The 22,245-nt window shown below is 41.6% G+C and overlaps 1 protein-coding gene across 1 annotated transcript in view; it reads left to right on the top strand.

Annotated features, from left to right (window-relative positions):
- Window positions 1-22,245, top strand: part of dym (dymeclin) — a 446,122-nt gene that overhangs the window by 140,406 nt on the left and 283,471 nt on the right. Inside the window, exon 4 of the mRNA XM_048598245.1 lies at window positions 20,518-20,700. Coding sequence (XP_048454202.1) covers window positions 20,518-20,700 — 183 coding nt within the window. The remainder of the gene's footprint in view (window positions 1-20,517; window positions 20,701-22,245) is intronic.

The raw sequence follows: 22,245 nt of genomic DNA, 5'->3' as shown, positions 1-22,245 counted from the left end.
CTTCATTACAGCCTTGGTCCAAATGTCAACAGCGAGCTGAATTCCAGTGGTGAGGTGAGAATGACCTCCCTTAACATCAAGACCACACTTGACCAAATGTGGCATCAAGGAGCCTATGAAAACTGGAGTCAGTGGAAATCGGGAAGAACTGTCTTCTGATTGGAATAATACATTGGCCAAAGGTTGTGGTTGTTGGAAGCCAGTCATCTCAGCTCCAGGACATCTCTGCAGGAGTTCCTCAGGGTAGTGTCCCAGGACCAACCATCTTCAACTGCTTCACTTCTGACCTTTCTTCTGTCATAAAGTCAGAAGTGGGGATGTTCGCTGATGGTTACACCATGTTCATTACCATCCATGGCTCCTCAGATACTGAAGCAGTCCATGTTCAAATACAACAAGATCTGGACGCCATCAGGCTCAGGCTGACAACTGGCAAGTTGTATTCGCACCACACAAATGTCAGACTATGACCATCACCATTAAGAGACAATCTAACCATCAACCATTGACGTTCAGTAGTGTTACCATCACTGAATTCTCCTGCTATCAAAGTCCTGGGCTTACCATTGACCAAAAACTGACCACATAAATACAATGACTACAACAGCAGGTCAGATGTTACCAGTGGTGTGGTGTGTAACTCATTTGCTGCCTCCCCAAAACCTGTCCATCACCTACAAAGCACACTATGAGGTGTATGATGGAATACTCCCAACTTGCCTGTATGAGTGCACCTCCAACAACACTGGAGAAGCTTGACACCATTCAGGGAAAAGCAGCCTGTTTGATTGGCACTACATCCGCAAACATCCACTCCCTCCACTAATGATACTCAGGAGCAGCAATATGTGCTATCCACAAGATATACTGCAGAAATTCACCAAAGATCCTTAGACAGCACCTTCTAAACCCATGACCACTTCACTCTGGAAGGAGAAGGGCACCACCTTCAAGTTCCCTGCAAACCACTCACCATCCTGACTTGTTAATATGTCCTTGTTCCTTCAGTGTTGCTGGGTTAAAATCCTGGAATTTCCTTCCTTTGGGCATTGTGGGTCAACCTACAGCATGGGGACTACTGTGGTTCAAGAACACAGCTCGCCACTACCTTCTCAAGGGCAACTAACGATGGGCAATAAATGCTGGCCAGCCAGCGAAGCCCCTGTCCCATGAATGAAAAACTGCAGTAGGCAATCTTGCTTGTGTTAAAGGCTAAATGGAGAATTTATTTTCTGTAGTGTGTAAGTTGCCTGCTGAATAGTATTGAGGTAATGTTATTTTTCATTTGTTATTATAAAAATCCTAACCATTTGTTCTTGATTTTCCTAGTTTTTCTCTGTAACTGCAATTTTGCTGTTTGATGAGATCTCCTCTTTGACATGCTGATGATATTGTTTTGCCAGTCACAGAAGAAGAACTTTTTTATTTTTGTCGATAAAATCTTGGATGACGTGGCCATTCTCGTCAGACTGGTCTTGGGGTTTTCTGGTATTGGGATCAGTGGTTTCGTCACAGCATGAGATGATGGCTGTCTTCACTTCATATCAGATTTATTCCACTCCATTAAAATTAGAGGATATCATTGGAGGTTTGCTAGTGTCTTGAAGCTGTTCAATGTTAAACTTTTTTTCTAAATTGTTTGAGTCTTAGCTGCTTCTGGTGGTATTTGATGGATATGGAAAATGGATAAATCGGTGGTCTGTCCAGCAGTCATCTGCACCGATTGTTGTTTTGGTAGTGAGGATATCCTTTTAGTCTCGGATTGAATGATGATGGTGAAGTGATCATGTGCCAGTGTTTTGATCGTGGTTGCAGGATTAGCTTGTTGGAGTTGCAGTTCCTGATTCCTTCCTTTCTAATGATTCCTTTTCAGAGTTGGGGGTCCTTGCCAACCCTGGTGTTGAAGTCTCAAGGGCAATAACTTTATCTTTGTTCGGGATGTTTGTGAGTATGGTGTCTGGAGTGGAGTAGAAGGTGCCTTTGGACTCATCAATGCCGTCCAGGTTAAGGCATAGGCTGTCACGACAGTTGCTTGCTGATTCTTGACGAGTTTAAGTGGAGAGCCAGCGGGGAGCTCTGAGTGTTGGTTGACAAGTTCACTCTTGATTGCAAAACCAATTCCATGCTTCCTGGTTTGAGCCTCTAGTTTTCCTGTCTAGAAGAAGGTTTAACCACCACATTCTTCCCTCAGCTGCCGTTTGCCTAGTCTTCAAGTTTGCTGCAGCGCAGAGATATTAATGTTGAGTTCACGGGCAACAAGGGCAGTTCTTCATTCTGGACAATTGCTTTGCTCATTATCCATGAGGGCTTGTACGTTCTAGGTTCCAAGATTGAGTTCGACTTTTGCTATCGACCGCAGGTAAATTAATCTGCTGGATGCATCTTACCAGTCAGGTTGGTGATGGAATAGACTATTTTAGGGCACCTGTTCAAGCCTTTTACCTGTGCCGGGTGAGCAGAGTTGATCCTGAAGAGGGCTGCTGAGCCATGAAGACAGCTGCCAAAATAGTCTACTGTTCCAATTCTGAAACGATCGAGTCAGACTCCACTGCCTACATGCCAGTCCAAAACTAGTGACTTCCAGATCTCAAATCCTGTCCCTATCAGCTCATGGGGTATGTGGGTTGTTTGAATTCCTCTAGGTAGACACTTTGTGTGGGACATCTTCTAGCATGGGAATGCCGTTGCACATCAACAAGCACACAGTCCTTTGACAGAAGGTAGATTCAGATCTAGTGGCAAGGAGACCTTGATGACTGGGGGTCTCCCTACTGCTGTAGACTCTTATTGGCAGTTGCAGCTATTGATATCACACAAGTATCTTCTATCTGGATTGTTGTTGAGGACTTGTTTCAGATTGCAATTTATCTAGTTCTTCCCCTCCAACATTACCATCATGGACGACCATGCCAGGAGTTGAGAACTCCTGATGGAATTGCTCTCATGATGAACCAAACACTCAAGCCTCTCCGCCACAGCAAGGTGGAAATTGCGAAAGATCACCCTTTGTCTAGATACTATTTTTAAAGCTAAACTTGTTTGGATAGAGTTTTTATTAAAAACAAAAATTCCAGAGGACCCCTTACTCTAAAACTGTTTCACTCCTGGCTTCCCTATTTTTTGACCTTAGAAAGATGCATTATTTATTTTCAAAATTTAACGAGTTAGAAAAAATCTAATCTGAATGCGGAGAGGAGTGCTTCCATCTGTCTGCAAGAGTATATCTATCTTCTGTATACTGTCACTCTTCCAAGCATGCGCACACTTGCATGTAGACACATTAAAACAATTAGAAACTTTGTTTGGGTTGTAAGCAATTATCTAATATAGTAGTTAACATAACTAGAGAGATAATTGATAAAATAAAATAAAGGTCTGTAGATGCTGGAGAATGGAAACAAAAACAGAAGTTGCTGGTGAAATTTGGCAGGTCTGGCAGCAGCTTTAGGGAGAAAGGGGCCACTAGAGTCGGAGTATTCAATGGATATCAGGGGTAAATTAAAAATCTTAACCTCAAAGGCAGAGCCTTCTCAAACATGTCATCATGACCACAATGTTGTGCTTTTGTAATAAAAGCTTCAGTGTAAACAAAAATAACAAGTAGGAAAAAGCTGAAATTTAATTCAGCAGTGTATCTGATGGTTACCAATAAGATATTGGAATCTGGCATTGCAGCTGAGGATAATATTTTCAAATATCTTTGTGTTATTGCCTCAGTAAAATTTTCAATTCCAAACCCCGTTGTTAAATAAACCAAATCTGCAGGCACGCACTACATGGTTGACAGCCTAAGTAAGTTAACTGTCATGTGACTGGTCCCCTTGCTGGCACCAAAAAGGCTAGACCTCGGTTCCTGTACAACTGGACAGATTCCCAAAGCCTTTGGCTCGCCTTTTTAGTGCTTGGCTAGCCCTTTCTTTCCCTCTTTCTGTCAGCTTTGGCAAGCCAGCTATCAACAGTGAGGCTGTGCTATAATCCTTAGCGCAGACATACTGTCAGCCAGTTCTGTTTATCTTGAGAAGTAAAATGTAGAAGAATTTGAAGTTTTATCTGAAGTAATTCATGCAAGTACAGAAGTTTTGGTGCCACTCTATCGCTCTATGTTTCTGTTAATGAAAGAGCTGTTGTGTAACATTAAACTGATGAATATAATAGGTATTATATGGCGTAGCCTATTCACACAGTGCATGGAGTAACCTTTTTATATGATATGATATTTCAGAACAATTGGAACTATTTTTTATTACTATATAATTCCTAAATTTACTGTACTATGATTTGAAACTTCCAAGGCTTCAAATAACTGATCTCAACATCTAATCTCAATATAGAGCAGTGCTCCCTAGATTAATGTTTGAACCAAAAGCTGTCAATTTTAAACATTAAGTTGGAGAGATGGATATGATAATGTGGAAGGATGATGGGTAATTGTGACTTGGATGATCTGCTTGTATGGTGGGTAAATGTTGACGTGAGCTATTGGCCCGTTGGTTTATTTCTGTATTGTGATTTTGATGTGTTTCTATGTATTTTGTCTGCAATCAATTCCCACCTCATTGTAAGTGGTGTTGAAGCTTGCAAAGAAATTAGAGTAAATATTTTATGCATTTGGCAATAATACTGAAGATTTTTCTGTATTCTGTGGTTTCATATAATAGTGTCATAGAGACATAGCACAGAACAGAAAAGGGTCCACTAAGTCTGCACTGGTCAAAAGCAGCCACCTAATTATTCTAACCCCATTTTCCATCATCTAATCCATAGCCTTGTATGCCTTGGCATCACGTGCACATCTAAATACTACTTAAATGTTGTGAGGTTCTTTACTGTACCACTGTTACAGACGGTGAGTTTGAGATTCTCACCAGTCTCTGGGCGAAAGAGTTTTCTTCTTGTTTCCTCTACACCTTCTGCCCCCCCGGTTATTGATCCCTCCATCAAGGGGAAAACTTGCTTCCTGTCTACCGTATCTGTGCCCCTCATAATTTTATTCATCTCAATCATGTCCCCTCTCGATTTCCTCTGCTCCGAAGAAGAAAACCCCAGTCTGTCCAGGCTCTCTTCATAACTGAAACCCTTCAGCCCAGGCAACATCCTGGTAAATCTCCTCTGTACCCTCTCACTTCAATGAATGAACAGAGAAAATCAACTGATAGTTGTTTCTTTAATTCCTTGTTTTTAGTTTATTGGTTGATTTCATGAAATTAGAGAGAATACTGCTTTAACCCATAGCTCCCTGACATTGGTTGCTGGTAGTCAGAGTATAATTTTTAAAATTTATTCTTTCACGGCAAGAGTAGCATTTACAGTCCAGCCCATTCTTAATTTCCCTGAGTGGCTTGTCAGGCCAGTTCAGAGTGGTGTTAAGCGTTGTTACGTTTCTGTGGGTCTGGAATTATATATATGCCAGACCATACTAGCTTTGTATGGAATTTAAATTCCACCAGCTGTTGTAGTGGAATTTGTTCCCTTGTCCCCAGAACACTGGGGCCTCTGGGCTACCAATCCAGTGACATTTCCATTAGAATTTGTCATCCACTGTATATATTGCATGGCTATGTTAATGTGATAAACCTGTCAAGTTGGAATTACTGACTTAATGACATTTGCAGTTGGCCTTTTCAAAAGTTCAAATGTTTTATGACATTGTAGATGTTAATAATAATTTTAATTTCCCTTTGCTTTGGCCCACTCTAAGACTAAAGTTTACGGTTATAATGACTGCCAGTCCATTCTCCGACCTTCTGGATTTCCTCTGTTTCTGTTTTGTTTCATTTTTGTTTTTTAAATCTCTTTCAGTTTTAAAGCAACCTACTAGTGAAGATTTCAATGTTGTTAGGCGTTCGTTTTTAGTAACTTATTTGAATCACTCTTTTGAACAGAAATCTTAATTTTACCTTGTCATTTTCATCTTTCCTGTTGTTATATTCAAAATATGCATCAAAAGGTGGCTAATCTGTAGTTTATTGGTTTTTTTAAATTTGATTTTATTTTGGCATAATTTAGTTTTGCAGAAACAAATATTAAGACTGAAACTTCACTATCTCTAAAGGTCTTTGTCCTCTCTGATTGCTCACTGCCAAAGTATGGATGCTGTCGCAAAGTTTATTTTGTCAGTTTTGCTTCAACTTTACGTTTTCATTTTTTTTTCCCTTAAGGTGAAGAAAGTTGCATCAATCTACTGGCCTTCTGTATCAGCAGGCAGAGAAAACTTTGATACTGACTAATAACTAACTGATTAAAAGTAAGCTACTAGGACAAGCATTGGAATTTGAGTATTCAGCTTCATACATACTAGGATCGTTGGATTTGTAGTGTAACAAATGGGCCCCAGTATGAATCATGATGGTAGGCAGGGCTGTACTCTATGGAATCCTGGCTTGTGTGATTCTCCCCTGCTGGGACTTCATGTTGATGTTTTTACATTTCAGTTATCTCTTTGGGGCTCAGAAGATATTATGCTGTCACTTTGATTTGTATTTTATTCTTCATTTCTAGAATAATGCAAGCCATTTAATCATTTCCAATGGCACACAGACATTTCAAATAATACATTTCCAGCATGTCCTTTTGTTTCAGCCACATAAATTTGTTTTTATGCTCCTCTGTCATTGATCTTTTTAAAAAAAACTCGTTCACATGATGTGGGCATTGCTGGCTTGGCCAACGTTCATTTCCCATCTCAAGTTACCTTTGAAAAGGTGATGGGATCACCTCTTGAGTTCCTGCATTCAGTACAGTACAGTACACCCCAACCTTAAGTTCACCTGGACCATCTCTGATACCTCTCTCTCCTTCCGGGACCCCTCTGTCTCTATCTCTGGTAACCACCTGGACACTGATATCTATTTAAAGCCCACTGACTCCCACAGCTACCTAGAATACACCTCCTCTCACCCACCTTCCTGCAAGAATGCCATCCCCTATTCCCAATTACTTCGCCTCCGCCACATCTGCTCCCAAGATGAAGCGTTCCACTCCCGGACATCCCAGATGTCCTCGTTTTTTCAAGGACCACAATTTTCCCTCCACAGTGGTCGAAAACACCCTCGACCGCATCTCTCGCATTTCACGCACCTCAGCCCTCACACCCCCTCCCCGCAATAACAACAAATACAGAATTCCCCTCGTCCTCACGTATCACCCCATCAACCTCAGGATTCAACGCATCATCCTCCGCCACTTCTGCCACCTGCAATCTGACCCCACTACCAAGGACATTTTCCCCTCCCCACCCTTATCTGCCTTCTGGAGGGACTGCTCTCTCCATGACTGCCTCGTCTGCTCCACACTTCCCACTAGCCCCACCACCCCGGCACTTTTCCCTGCAACCGCAGGAAGTGCTACACCTGCCCCTACACCTCCCCCCTCACCCCCATCCCAGGCCCCAAGACGACCTTCCACATCAAGCAAATGTTCACCTGCACATGTGCTAATGTGGTCTATTGTATCCAATGTTCCCGATGTGGCCTCCTCTACATCGGGCAAACCAAGCAGAGGCTTGGAGACCGCTTTGTGGAACACCTACCCTCGGTTCGTAACAGACGACTACACCTCTGAGTCGCAAACCACTTCAACTCCCCCTCCCGCTCTTTGGACAACAAGTCCATCCTGGGCCTCCTCCAGTGCCACAACGATGCCACCTGAAGGCATATTCCGCTTGGGAACCCTGCAGCCCAATGGTCTCAATGTGGACTTCAAAAGCTTCAAAATCTCCCCACCCCGACCCCATCCAGAGCATCTCGTCCCCACCTCCTTGACCTGTCCGTCTTTTCTCCCACCTATCCGCAGCTCCCACCTCACTGACCAAACCCCACCCCCACTTCCTACCTACTAGCCTCATCTCCACCTCCTTGACCTGTCTGTCTTCTGTCCCTCCCCACTGATGAACCCCCATCCCAACTCCCTACCTACACTCACCTGTACTGGCTTCATCCCCGCCTCCTTGACCTGTTCATCTTCTCTCCATCTATCTGCTCCATCCACCTTCCATCATTGCCTCCCCCCTCTCTCTTTATTTCAGAGTCCCCTTCCCCTCCCCCATTTTTGAAGGGTCCAGACCCGAAGCGTCAGCTTTCCTGCTCCTCTGATGCTGCCTGGCCTGCTGTGTTCATCCAGCTCTACACCTTGTTATCTGAGTATAGTATAGTGTTACTTTTGGATTTTCATGATTTTGATTGGCAGTTTCAGCCAGTTCTGACTGAACCTCAATTTGTTCTATCTAATCGATGATGTACAAACATCACCCCATTTGACCTAGAACTATTGAACACTATTGAACCCCTGGCCTTTTCTTATCAAAGACTATTTCCATCTTTTGTTGCACATTTTCCTTGCATCACCCCATCTCCTGTTGAACCCTTCATCCTTATTATATTTACTTCCAAAGCTCTCCTGCCTAGCTTTCCATCTTCCACTATTCATAAGCTTGAGTTTATCTAAAATTCTGCAGCGCATCCTGACTCTCTCCGTCATGTTTATGCCTTACTTTTTCCTCGATAATCTACACGAGTCATCTTTATTGATCTCTATTAACCCCCTATAGCAGTTGGAGGTATCTGGATTTCTCAACTGTGGCGTCTTGTGATCCATCACGTCTTAATACCATCATGTCTTATTCAATCCTTCATTCAAGAAATTAGTTGCTTTTACCATATGACCTCCTGTGAGGGGGCGATTTGACAGAGTTGTACAAGATTATGACAGACTTCTTTAAGGTAGACAAGTGATAAGAAAAATGGTTTGTGACACTGGTCAACAGGTCTAAGACAATAAGACCAGAAGTAATAGGTGCAGAGTTAAACCTGTCGGCCCATCGAGTATGCTTTGACATTTAATAATGGCTGATATCTTTCTCAAATCCATTCTTCTACCTTTTCCCTATAACCCTTGACCTCTTGCTAAAAGAACCTACCTACCCCTGTCTTAAAGACACTTAATGACTTGGCCTCCACAGTCCTCTGTGGCAATGAGTTCCACAGATTTACCATTCTCTGATTGAAGAAATTCCTCCTCATCTCAATTCTAAAAGGTTGTCTCTTCATTCTGAGCCTTTGCTTCCTGGTCCTTGTCTCTCCAACTAGTGGAAACATCTTCTCCACGTCCACTCTATCCAGGCATCTCGGTATTCTCTAAATTTCAATGAGATTCCCCTCTCATCCTTCTAAACTCTACTGAGTACAACCTCTCCTCATCTGATAAGAATGATCCCAGGGTAAAGAGCTTATGAACCACCTCTAGATCTTCTCCAAGGCCAAGATATCTTTGCTTAGATACAAAGCTCAGAACTACTCACAGTATCCCAAATGTGGTCTGACCAGAGCCTTAAACAGACTCAGCAGTAGTACATCCATGCTATTATATTCTAGCTCCCTCAAAATGAATAGTAAAATTGTATTGGTCTTCCTAACTGCCAACTAAATCCGCATGTTAACTTTAAGAGAATCCTGAACGAAGACACCCAAATCACTTTGAATTTCATATATCCAAAGCTTTTCCTCATTTAGAAAATAGTCTATGTCTCTATTCTTACCAAAATACATAGTCTCACTTTCCCACATTGTATTCTGTCCACGCTCCTGGCCTGTCTAAGTACTTCTGCAGCCTTCCCGTTTCCTCAACACTACCTGTCTCTCCATCTAACTTTGTGTTATCTCCCTTCCTAAACAGGAGTGTTACATTAGTCATTTTCTAGTCCTGTGCGACTCCAATGAATCTTGAAAGATCACCACCAAAGCCTCCACAACTATCTCCTTCCAAACTTGGGGATGTAGTCCATCCAATCCAGGTTATTTATCCGTCTTCATACCTGTCAGTTTCCCCCAACACCATCTTTGGGATAACCACTACACTCAACTCTGCTCCTGATTCTTCTGAAGTTCTGGAATGTTGCTGGTGTCTTCCGCCATGAAGACTGATGCAAAGTGTTTGTTCAGTTCCTTCACCATTTCTCTGATTTCCTTTACTACTGCTCCCAGCTTCATTTTCCAGTAATCTAATGTCCTCTCTTGCCTCTCCCAATACATTTTAGATATCTTAAAAGAAAAAGCTGGCAACCTTCTTTTATGTTCCTAGCTAGTTTACCCTCATATTTCATCTTCTGCCCCTTATTGCTTTTTCAGTTTTCCTCTGCTGGCTTTTAAAGGCTTCCCAATCCTCTAATTTGGGCGGCACCGTAACTCTGGTTAGCACTGCTGCCTCACAGTGCCAGGGTCCAGGATTCGATTCCATCCTTGGGCAACTGTCTGCGTGGAGTTTGTACATTCTCCCTGTGTCTGGGTGTACCTCCGGGTGCTCCAGTTTCCTCCCACAGTCCAGCAAGGTGAATTGGCCATGCTAAATTGCCTGTGGTGTTCAGAGATGTGTAGATTAGGTGGGTTAAAGGGGATGGGATTGGGTGGGATACTCTGAGGGTCGTGTGAACTTGTTGGGCCAAAGGGCCTGTTTTCCACACTGTAGGGATTCTATAATTTTCACTGCATTCTGTGTTTTTTCTTTTGCTTTTGTGCTGTCCTTGACTTCTCGTGTCAGCCATGATTACCTCATCCGCCCCTTAGTATGCTGCTTCTTCCTTGGGATGAATTTCTGCTGTCCCTCCCGAATTACCCCCAGAAACTCCTGCCATTACTCTCCACCGTCATCCCTGCTAGGCTCCCCTTCCAGTCAACCCTGGCCAGCTTCTCCCTCGAGTCTTTATTGTTACCTTCATTCAATTGTAGTACAATTACATCTAATTTCAGCTTCTCCCTCTCTCAAACTGTAGGATGAATTCTTTCATATTGTGAGCACTGCTTCCTAGGGGTTCCTTCCCCTTAAGCTTTCCAATCGGGTTTGCCTCATTACACATCATCGAATCCAGAATAGCTTGTTTCCTGGTGTGCTCCACCACAAGCTGCTCCAAAAAAATTCTTGTAGACATTGCACGAGTTCCTTTTCTAATGAACTACTACCAACCTGTTTCTTATTTTGTTCTGTTGCCTGAAGTTTTCCTTGTGCCTTCAATCTTTTTTGTGCATTGAATCACTAAGGCATAGGTCTAATTAACCCTGCTAACAACTAACTACAATTAAGTATAATGTAATATAATTCCTCACTTACTTAATCAAGTCAAAATTCTTGATCGTTGTTCAAATCTACACAAGGACTACAAAGACTAGTGGGCAATATTGATGTAATGCCACTGTCATTGGACTAGTAATCTAGAGGCCCAGACTAGGCCTACCACAGCAGCTGGTGGAATTTAAATTCACTTAAAAATAAAATCTTAAAATTAAAAGCTCACCTCAGTAATGGTGGCCAAGAAGCTGTCAGTGATTGTTGTAAATGCCTTCTGGTTCACTAATGTGCTTTAGGGAAGGAATTCAGCTATTCTTACGTAGTCTGGCCTACCTGTGACTCTATACTCTCAGCAATGTGGCCAACTTTTAACTTTGCTCCAAGATGGCCTAGCAAGTCTCAAAGTTGAAGGGCAATTATGGATGGGCGCAAATGGTGGCCTTGCAAGTAATACCCATAACCCAACAATGCAAACAGAAAAGGAAACCTAAATTTAAGATTTTGGGCAAGAATTGCAGGGGGAATATAAGGAAGATTTACTTTTTGACCTGGCACTTGCATCCCAAAAGGATATTGGGTGGGCATTTGAATGAAATAAACCTGAGGGCTGTGGGGGTCCCAGTGAAGGTTTTGGACTGACTGGCTTGCTCTGTAGGGAGCCAGCATTGACTGAATGGCCTCCTTCTGTGCAGTACATGACTGAACAGCTCTTAATGACAATTCTATATGGTCACTGAGATCCTCTACAATGAATTTCTTGTAAACATCCCAGTTTCTTGTATGTACCACTTTGGAAAAGTGGGCCCTTTCATTATCCCATGATGCTATTCACATAGCATTCAGACTTGGGATCATGTGGTTTGTATGGTTCACGATGATATCAGGTGGTGCATTCATTCACAACCATTTTTGTTCAGATCTGGCTGTGTTAGGTGAACATTTGCTTAAGTTCTGGAAAACATTCAGTCAACACTTTGGTTGTGTGTGACATTTCCCCATTTTCCTTCTACTTCTGTGGTTTAAGTGAGATATTGCTACTATCAATGATAAAGATACTAATTTGAAAAGATTTTGTTTTAAGTTAGAGATTTGTAACATTCAGTACCAAAGTGTATAAGCAATTCTCATCAAAGGACATGACGGTGATACACACCATTATCTCTTTGTCAGCCATGTATGTAATTATGCCCTGATTACTAGTAGTTCGAATGTGATATGATGTTTATCTTCTGCTTATTGGTTTGAATATTTAAAATGCTGTTAATCTGGGCTGAACTGCATCTTTTACATTCCTGCATTCATAAAACATCTCAGTTCAGTGTTCTTGAGAATTTTTTTCTTTATTTGTACCAGCGTACTTTAGAAAAAATTAATCCAACATCATGTCTGCTGCTAATACGGGTTATGTGGTAGTATTAATTCATTGCCACCTGAAAATGTTCTCCAAAGGTGCTTGAAATCAAACTGCCCTTGCTGTTTACTGTGTGTTGGTGGTAGGGGAAGTGCATGTTAAGGTTGATGGATGGAGTGTCATTTGAGTGGGCTGTTGTGTCTTGGAAGCTGTTGAACATCTTGAATGTCATTAGACACCCACTCATCCAGGCAAATGGCCATACACTGCACTTGTTGAGTGATGGTAGATTTTGATGAGTCAGGTGAGGAGTTAGTAACTATAGAACTCTTTCTCTAACCTGCTCTTGTAGCCATAATATTTCTATCCAGCCTAGTTAGGTTTCTGGTGAAAGATGAACCTAGGATATTGCATACAGTTATCCAAGTAATATGTGTACTTGAGTAGAAGATGTACCTTTGCATGTCTAGCCTTGTTAATGCGTGTAAGTTAACAGATACCATTTGAAGACCAATCATCTTGACTTTTAACAGATATATATGAATGGCTGTAATTTAGTCGTGAATATTTGAGAAATTGTAATCTATAATTTTGAATTGCTTTGCAAGTTAGTTGCTGCAAAACATTTTCTTCAATTTTAAAATAAAAAAGAAACATTCAACATGTTTTGAAGATTGTACTTTCAAAATTGTGTACGTACACACAAATTCCCTCTTGGTCCGACTCCTTTCTGCTTCTTAGCTAAAGTGTTCATAGTGACTAATGTTTTGATAATTTTGTTGTCAGTCAGTCAAAATTATCAGTAATACTGCAATATTATGCAATAATATGCTATATGACTGACTGATTTTTATGGCTTTTCTTTATTTTCCTCTCCAAATGCCTGTGATAATTTGCTACAATATCTTTACATTTCATAGTTTGACTCAAATATTTTGCATCTGAGTTTTCCTTTGTTGTCGAGAGAGAAACTCTCCACAGATGCTGCCAGACCTGCTGATTTTTTCCAGCACCTTGTATTTTTATTTCAGATCTGCAGAACTTAATTTTTTATTTAATAGAGGCTTCTATCTTCGGTGCTTGCCATCTTTGTCCTTCTATCAAAACATTTATTGTCAAATATTGTACTTGTCCACTGGTCATTCATTGAAATTATATTGCAATAATAGAAGTTTAATAGCTTAGCAGCTGCATCAGCTTCAGTCAGATGTCATGGTGCAACAGATCAGAATGTCTTGGGTTTAATTTTAGTCAGGGGGTGTTTGTTCCCTCAAAGTGCATAGGATTAAGATGTAGGTTGAAAACATAAATAACATCTTGCTATGCATTATAAACCTTCAAACATTCCTGGCTGTTGGCAACGAAGTATAAATCAGCACTGCACCAAATGTGAAAAAAGCTTCAGTTCATCAACATGTCCCCAATCTATTGTCATTTAATCTTGAACTTCTATTCTTTGGCCAGATGCCTTAATACCCAATACCATCTGTCTTTCTACTTCAGTCACTACATTTGGCAATGTGTTTCATTATCACTGTAGCAAAAAAAAAATTATAAATTCTTTAATTGATCTGTTAGTTGTTATAGTATATTTATGCCTCCTCACTCTGATCTCACCAACAAGTGGAAGGCAATGAAGTAATGGTAATGTCCAAACATCATCTGTTTCATCAATGACCTTTCCTGCATCACAAAGTCGTAAGTGAAGATATTTACTGATGAATGCACAATGTTCAGCATTATTTGTGACTCCTCAGATCCCGAAGCAGTCCTTGGATAACATGTAAACTTGGGCTGTCCAAAAGTTGTAAGATTTGTGTCACCCAAGTGTAAGGCATTGACCATTCTCACCAAGAGAGAATCTAACCATAGGTACTTGACCTTCAGTGGCATTACATCCTCCATGAATTCCCCAACTATCAACATCCTGCGGGTTACCATTGGCCAGAAACTGACCTGTACTAGTCATATAAATGATGTTGCTAAGAGCAGCCCAGAACTAGGAATTCTGTGGCAAGTAACTCATCTTCTGTCTCCCCAATGCTTGTCCACCATCCCAAGGCACAAGTCATGAATATAATGGAACACTCATCAATTCTTCACACTTTTGAGTATGTGTTTTATGTCAGATTTTCTTCTTTTTCTTGCATTTTATAGGTTATTAAACACCATTCTGTTTTACTCAAGAGTCCTTAGAGTTGGCTTGCCTTCATTTTTGATCTGATTAGGGGGAGGTGATGGCCTACGGTATTATCACTGGACTGTTAATCTAGAGACCTCGGGTAATGTTCTAGGGACCCGGGTAGAATCCAAACATGGGAGATGGTGGAAGTTGAATTCAATAAAAGTCTGGAATTAAGAGTCTAATAATGACTATGAAGCCATTGTTGTTGGAAGAACTTACTTGGTTCACTAATGTCCTTTGGGGAAAGAATCTATTATCCTTACCTGGTCTGGACTACATGTGACTCCAGACCCACAGCAATGTGGTTGACTGTTAACTGCCCTCTGGATGAGTGACATAGCCAGCGATGCCCTCATCCCGTGAAAAAATTAAAATAAAATGAACTAAGTTTAAACAGAATGCGACAGCGACATGCTAAAAGAAAATGTAAGAAATATTCCTTGTGATCAACCAAGAGGACATTAATAAGAGTGGAACCGATCACATGCCTCACCTGGGCCTAACACAAGTTAAATTCAGTTTCGATGCAAAAAATAACCTTAACATTATACCCAAGATCAGTTCCATGTTGATTAAATATTTGGAATCCCAAAATGAATTATTTACTGGATTCTCTTTCCTGAAATATTGAAATTGAAATGTGAGCAATGATGCAGTTTTTATACCAATAAGAACCAACTGTGCTTTACAGAATTTAAAAGGACAATATGTTTTGGAAGGTCAGTTAGCTCAAATTCTGTTGATTAGCCAAAATGATGTATTCTTATCATGGCCACCTGAGCAGCTTCCTGTGTTTCTAAATTTCCTATATATGTGTATGATCCGAAAAATAATCTTCTAAAAATTCTTAGATGGGATGTGGGTATTGTTGGCATTTGTTATTATTTTTAATTGCTGTTGAGAATGTGATGAGGAACCATCTCTTTGAGCCACTGACTTGGATTGTATAGGTATAGAAACATTGCTGTTAGGAGGGAGTTTCTGGATTTTCACCCAGCAGCTGTGAAACTCTAGTAATATAGTTTAAAAGTTAAGATGATCCATGTCTTGGAAGGCAACTGCAGATGTTGGTGTTTTGATGTGTCTGCCCTTTTTCTTCCTGCTGGTGGGAAACAAAATGGCAGGCCAATTTGGAGTGGTGGGACCATTTGATGAAGAGTCAGAAAATTGCTCTTTATACAGGGAACATTTTCATCTTTTCTTAAAGCCAACCATAGTGGCTGAGGACATCATAATACTACATTTTTTAAATACCTTCGGGAGCAGGACCTTTGCAATTCTGTGAAGTCTGATACAACCAGAGAAACCCATGGCAAAGACATTCCAAAAGTCGGGAAATTATTTCGCACCCAAGGCTGTGCTGATTGAGGAATGTTTCTGTTTTTACAAACTGGTACAGCATGAAGCCCATTTCTGAAGAAGGGTCTAGGCCCGAAACGTCAGCCTTCCTGCTCCTCTGTTGCTGCTTGGCCTGCTGTGTTCATCCAGCTCTACACCTTGTTATCTCAGCATGAAGGAGAGTCTGTTGCTCGATTCATTGCCGCCTTAAAGAGTTAGTGGAACATTATGAATTCGGAGGGTTCCTCGAAGATGCCTTGTGGGGGCCATTTGTTTTGTGGCCACCGACACAAAACTATTCAACGGAAGTTACTAACAAGGAGAGACCTGGATTTCAAGGCAGCATGTATAATTGCTATCTTGATGGAGTTCTCCACCAGCGAAGCAACTCAGTTGACTGACAATGCCTAGGTGTATTAAATAGTGGAAACTTGGAAGAGTGTGGCACCAACCATAGAATGCCACTGATGTTGACTCCTTGTGGCCACGTGTTGGACTTGAGAAGCCCAGTGCCTAGTAAATGAGTGAGTTGTATTGCCCAAAATTGTCAACTCAAGAATGAGAAGGGGATTCAGAAAGAATCAATCCTGCGGACAAGGCATAAGGCACATGTTACCAGCCAGGGAGTAGAGAGGGATTCAGCTGGGTCAGTGGAAGAAACAAGGCCCAGAGTCAGCCGAACAAAAAGAGTTGCTGGAAAAGCTCAGCACGTCTGGCAGCATTTGTGAAGGAGAAAACAGAGTTAACGTTTCAGGTTCGGTGACCCTTCCTCAGAACGGTCCTCCAGAGTCAGCCGAGTTTTGGTTAAACATACTGTTGGTATTGGTTTCTGGGTTCTTCCCAAAATAGAAGGAAAGGCAGTAAAAATAAAGTGAATACAGTGCTGTGGTGTCCCTGATTCCTAAATCAGTCTATAGGGAGAAGTTGAGGGCACTGTCATTGATATCTGCCAAGATTATACTATGGATATACATGGAAGATCAAGTGGTGCCACTGAAGGGCAATGTCCTGGTGAAAATAGAGTTAAGGGACCAATGTGCAGAATTGCCACCTTACATAGTAAAAGGCAAATATCTGAGTGCTCCTAGTTACAAAAATTAAGATTAAAAGGCTGCCGGACTCAAACATGAGTTTGCAAGAGATCCAAGACTAGTACAAAGATGTCTCCAAAGGAACCCTGGAGGAAATGAAAGGAGTGAAAAAATACAGCTGAATCCGGATGCTCATCTTAGGAGCACATCTGGTACTGTAGGTCATCTGGCCTAAAGGGGAGGTGGAATTGGAATGGCTGGTGAATCTGGGAGCATTAGAACCAGTAACCACCAATGAATAGCCGCTCCCATTGTTCCAGTCTTAAAAGCAGACGGCATGGTGAGGATTTGTAGCGACTTTAAGGTCGCAATCAACCCAGCTCTCAGTGCGGATCAATACCCCCTTCCATGCATAGAAGACCTGTTCACTGGACTGGCAGGAGGAAAGAAATTTTTTAAAATGTATCTGTCATAGGCTCACCCACAGATAGGTGTCCTAAAGGAGTTTCAGCTGCTGCTGCTGATAGTGACACACAGGATGTTATGGTACAAGCAACTTCCTTTTAACATCACGTCAGTGCCAGCTCTGTTCTAGAGGGCCATGGATCAAATATTAAGTGGGTTGCCAAGGGTCCATTGTTATCTGGACGATATTTTGATTATTGCATTCTCTGAAGAGGGGCACTTGAAGATTTATGAAGTGAAAGAGGGAACTTGAGAAATTAGAAGAGCAAAACGGTGCATGAAAAGGACTTGTGAACAGAATTAGGGAGAATTCTAAAATATTTTATAAATACGTTAAAGGGCAGAGGTTAACAAGGTAAAGAGTAGGCCCAAGGGACCAAGGAGGCAATCTGTGTGTGAAGCCACATGATATTGGAAGGATTTTGATGAATACTTATTTTCAGTCTTCATTCTGGAAGAGGAGCATGTAGGTAAAGAAATCAGGAAAATGGACTGTGAGGGACTTGCACAGTTTGACATAGGAAATGGGGAGGTACTGGAAGCTCTGATGGACTTAAAATGGACAAATGCCTTGGCCCAGATGAATTGCATCCCACGTTGCTATGGGAGGCGAGGCAGGTAATTACAGGGTCTCTGACACAAATTTTTAATTCTTCTCTGGCCACAGGGTAAGTGTCAGAGGACTGGGGTATGGCTAATGTGGTTCCGCTTTTCAAGAAAGGTAGTACAGATGAACCAGGAAATTAAAGACTTGTGAGTCTTGCATCGGTGGTAGGAAAACTATTGGAGAAAATTCTGAAAGGGAGAATTAATATTCATTTGGAAAAGTATGGGTTCATTAAGGATAATCAGTATAGCTTTGTCAGAGGGAGGTCATGGGGAGGTTATGCTTAACAAATTCGTCAGAATTTTTTGAAAATGTGATCAAGTGTATGGATGAGGGAAGTTCAATTGATGTAGTTTATATGGATTTTAGCAGAACTTTTGACAAGGTACCGTATGGGAGACTGATTGAGAAGGTTAAAGCACATGGAATTCATAGAAACTTGACAAGATGGATCAGAAACTGGTTTAGTAATAGGACACAAAGAGTAGTAGTCGAAGGCTGTCCTCTACTGGAGGCTGGTGTCCAGTGGTGTACCACGAGGATTAGTACTGGGACCCTTGTTGTTCATTATATACGTAAATGATGTAGATGAAAATGTGAGGGACATGTTAAGCGAGTTTGCAGATGACATCAAGATTGGTAAGGATGATTAATAGTGAAGAAGATGGTTGTAGATTACAGGAAGATATAGACGAGTTGGTCAGATGGTCTGAGGAGTGGCAGGTGGTTTTTAACTCTGGTAAGCATGAGGTGATGTATTTTGGAAGAAGAAACAAGATGAGAGAGTATTTAATGAATGGCAGAACACTGGGTAGCTCAGAGAAACAGAGGGATCTTGAGGTAATTATTCACAGTCGGCAGAGCACGTGAATAGAGTAGTTAAGAAGGCATATGAGACACTTACTTTCATCAGTCGTGGCATAGAGTATAAGAGCAAGGAGGTAATGTTAGAAATCATAGAGACCCTACAGTGTGGAAACAAGCCCTTCAACCCAACAAGTCCACACAGACCCTCGGAGCATCCCACCCAGACCCATCCCCCTGTAACCCACCTAATCGACACACCCCTGAACACTACAGGCAATTTAGCACAGCATTTAACGCTTACCAGAGTTAAAAACCACCTGCCACTCCTCAGACCATTTGACCAACCCATCTGTATCTTCCTGTAACCTACAATCATCTTCTTCACATCCTTACCAATCTTGATGTCATCTGCAAACTCGCTTAACATTTCCCTCTGATTTTCATCTATATCATTTATGTATATAATGAACAATAAGGGTCCCAGTACTAATCCTTGTGGTACACCACTAGACACCAGCCTCCAGTAGAAGACAGCCTTCTACTACTACTCGTGTCCTAGCCTGCACATTTTTGGACTGTGGGCGGAAACCGGTGCGTCTGGAGGAAACCTTCGCAGACGCGGAGAATGTGCAAACTCCACACAGACAGTTGCCCGAGGGTGGGATCGAACCTGGGTCCCTGACACTGTAAGGCAGCAGTGCTAACCACTAAGCCCCGTGCCGCCCAAGTTATACAGAGTGTTGGTTAGGCCACAGCTGGAGTACTGTGTGCAGTTCTGGTCACCTTACTACAAAAAGGATGTCATAGCACGAGAGGGAAAAGAGGAGGCTCACCAGGATGTTGCCTGGGGTAGAGCAGTTGAGCTATAAGGAGAGACTAACTAGGCTTAGATTGATTTATTCAGTGCAGACGAGGCTGAAGGAGGACATGGTTGAGTTGCGTAAGAATGTGAGGAGTATGGACAGGGTGAGTAGGGAGCAGCTTGTTCCCCTTGGTTGAAGAGTCAATCACTGGGGGGGGCATAGTTTTAGGGTGAGCGGCAGGAGATTCAGAGGGGATTTGAGAAAAAGTGTTTTCACTCAGAGATCCTTTAACAGCACTTCCACACCCTTGAACACTTCAATCTAGAGGGACAAAGTCAGTAAATATATGGGAGTATCACCACCTTGAAGTTCCCCCCCAAGCCACACACCATCATGACTTGGAAATATAACATAATTCTTTCATTGTTTCTGGGTAAAAGTCCTGGAATTCCTTCCCTAAGGGCATTGTGGGTCAACCTACAGCATGTGGACTACAGTAGTTCAAGAATGCATCTCACCACCACTTTATCAAGGGCATCTAGGGACAGGGAACAAATCTTGGCCAGCCAGCAATGCCCACGTCCCATGAGTGAATTTTAAAAAAAAAAATTGGTTATAAAAAAGTGTCCCAGAAAATGACGTGGGAATTGTCATCCTGAAGTTGAATTTATTGTAATGGTAACGTGTCTTTGCCTTGGTCTTGACCTATTCTATAAATACAGGTGTTACTTCTGTTAAGTTTTCAAGGACAGTCAATCATCAAAATGGTGAATTGCTTTTTATGAACTGTAAGCTAGAAAGGAAGTGTGCCTACAAGGTAATGGAGTTATGAAGCTCTGAGAATGCGCTCATCTTTCTTTTCTTCTCTTCAACAGCTGGCCTCTGGACAGTACTTACCTTGGGAGGAGTTGGGAATAAGGCAACCCAGCAAGGGGATCTGTCATCTCCACTGGCTAATCGAAGTCTTCTGCTGCTGCTTGTTCTATCTAATTTGAGCAACAGACCAGAAAACCCAAATCCATACAGGCAGTCGATAATGTCATTCAGGAATACACAAGGTTTGTTCAAGCCTGAAAACTTCTTAACAAAAAAAAAAGATATTTAACTGCTTACTTGCTATCTGTCAAATGCACTCAATACATCAGCAACCTGTAAACTGTTGAAAAACCTCAGCAGGCCAGGCAGCATCTGTGGAGAGAAAGAAAAGCCAACCTTTTGGGTCCAGTGAGCCGCCTTCAGATTTTGTTTCTGATTTCCAGCATCTGCAGACCTTTAGTTTTCTGTAAATTGTCTGACTGAGTATTGGATCATTTCAGATTTAGGATTCTATTATAGTGCAGCAAGAGTAATATTTCCCCCTCACCCCACACACTCAATGAGAGCAGTGCAGAGCCTCATTAAATTGGTTGACCTCATTTACTTTTTTTACTTAGAGAGCTGTGGGCCCTAGAAGCAACTACTAGTCCTGATAGGCGTTTGGTTCTAACACTGGTTTTATATCATTTGAAACATAGAAACATTGAAACTAGGAACTGGAGTAGGCTGTTTGGTCCTTCAAGCTTACTTCACCATTCAGTATGAAAATGGCAGATCCTCTGTCTCAGCCCTTTATTTGGGGACCGTAAATGTTAGGGGGTAGGCAAGCATAGATCAGCAGCTCCTGCATTTAATGTGGACCTCTGAATTTCTGCCAAGCATCTGAAGAAACTGAAACAAAAGCAGCAATTCTGATCAAGAGTCACCTCATATGCTGCCAGACTTGCTGAGTTTCTCCAGTAGTTTGTTTTTGTTTTAGATCTCTAGCACCTGCAGTTCTTTGTTTTATATATGTGAAGAAACTGCCCCATGCTCAGTGCCTACTGTTGTCATGCAAAAATGGTTGTTGTACTGGAGACCTCAAATTGGTGCCAAGGCTCGCACTTGGTGCAAAATCTAGGCTGATATAAGGGCAGCGAAGAGGGAGTACTGCACAATTGGAAAATTGTATTTTTAAGGTGAAACATTAAACTCAGGCCCCAACTGCCTTCTCTAGTGGTGGCAAGCAATCTAGTTGGACTATTGGGAAGAAATCTGGGGAGTTTTCCATGGTTATCCCTCAACTATTGCTAACTTTGGTGTCATGCTGTATGCATGGCTGTGTGTTCTCTACATTACAACAGTAACTAAACTTCAAAAATATTTAATTGGCTGTTACACAAGTGTATGTTTGGCCTATATTTTTTATCCAGTAGAGGAGACTTTATCTGGGAATCTCCACCAATATAGTATTAGCTTTCAGCTTTGGAAGTGTTTACTTAACCAATTCACTTCCATTGTGTGTGTGTGTGTGTTTATTGGGTATTGATGATACTGTTCACTTTGGTTCTCCTAGAGGAGATGTCACCTTGAAATTATACTGTAACAATGAATTTTCTAAATTCTTCCCACTATATTATAGAAATATGAGTACAAACACTGCTTATTTTAGAAAATATGTAGGGGTTAATGATAGACTTTAGATACACATAGTGGAATTGGCACAGTACGTTGTATGAAATTTTCTAAAAACTATATTTTAAGGTAGTGCTACTTCCTTTTAAAAAAGGAAATACTCCACCTAAATT

This window comes from Rhincodon typus, chromosome 1 (genome assembly GCF_021869965.1).
Source record: "Rhincodon typus isolate 14 chromosome 1, sRhiTyp1.1, whole genome shotgun sequence".
Classification (NCBI taxonomy): Eukaryota; Metazoa; Chordata; class Chondrichthyes; order Orectolobiformes; family Rhincodontidae; genus Rhincodon; species Rhincodon typus.
Note: the sequence above shows the minus strand (reverse complement) of the source record. Positions and strands in the feature narration are given on the sequence as shown.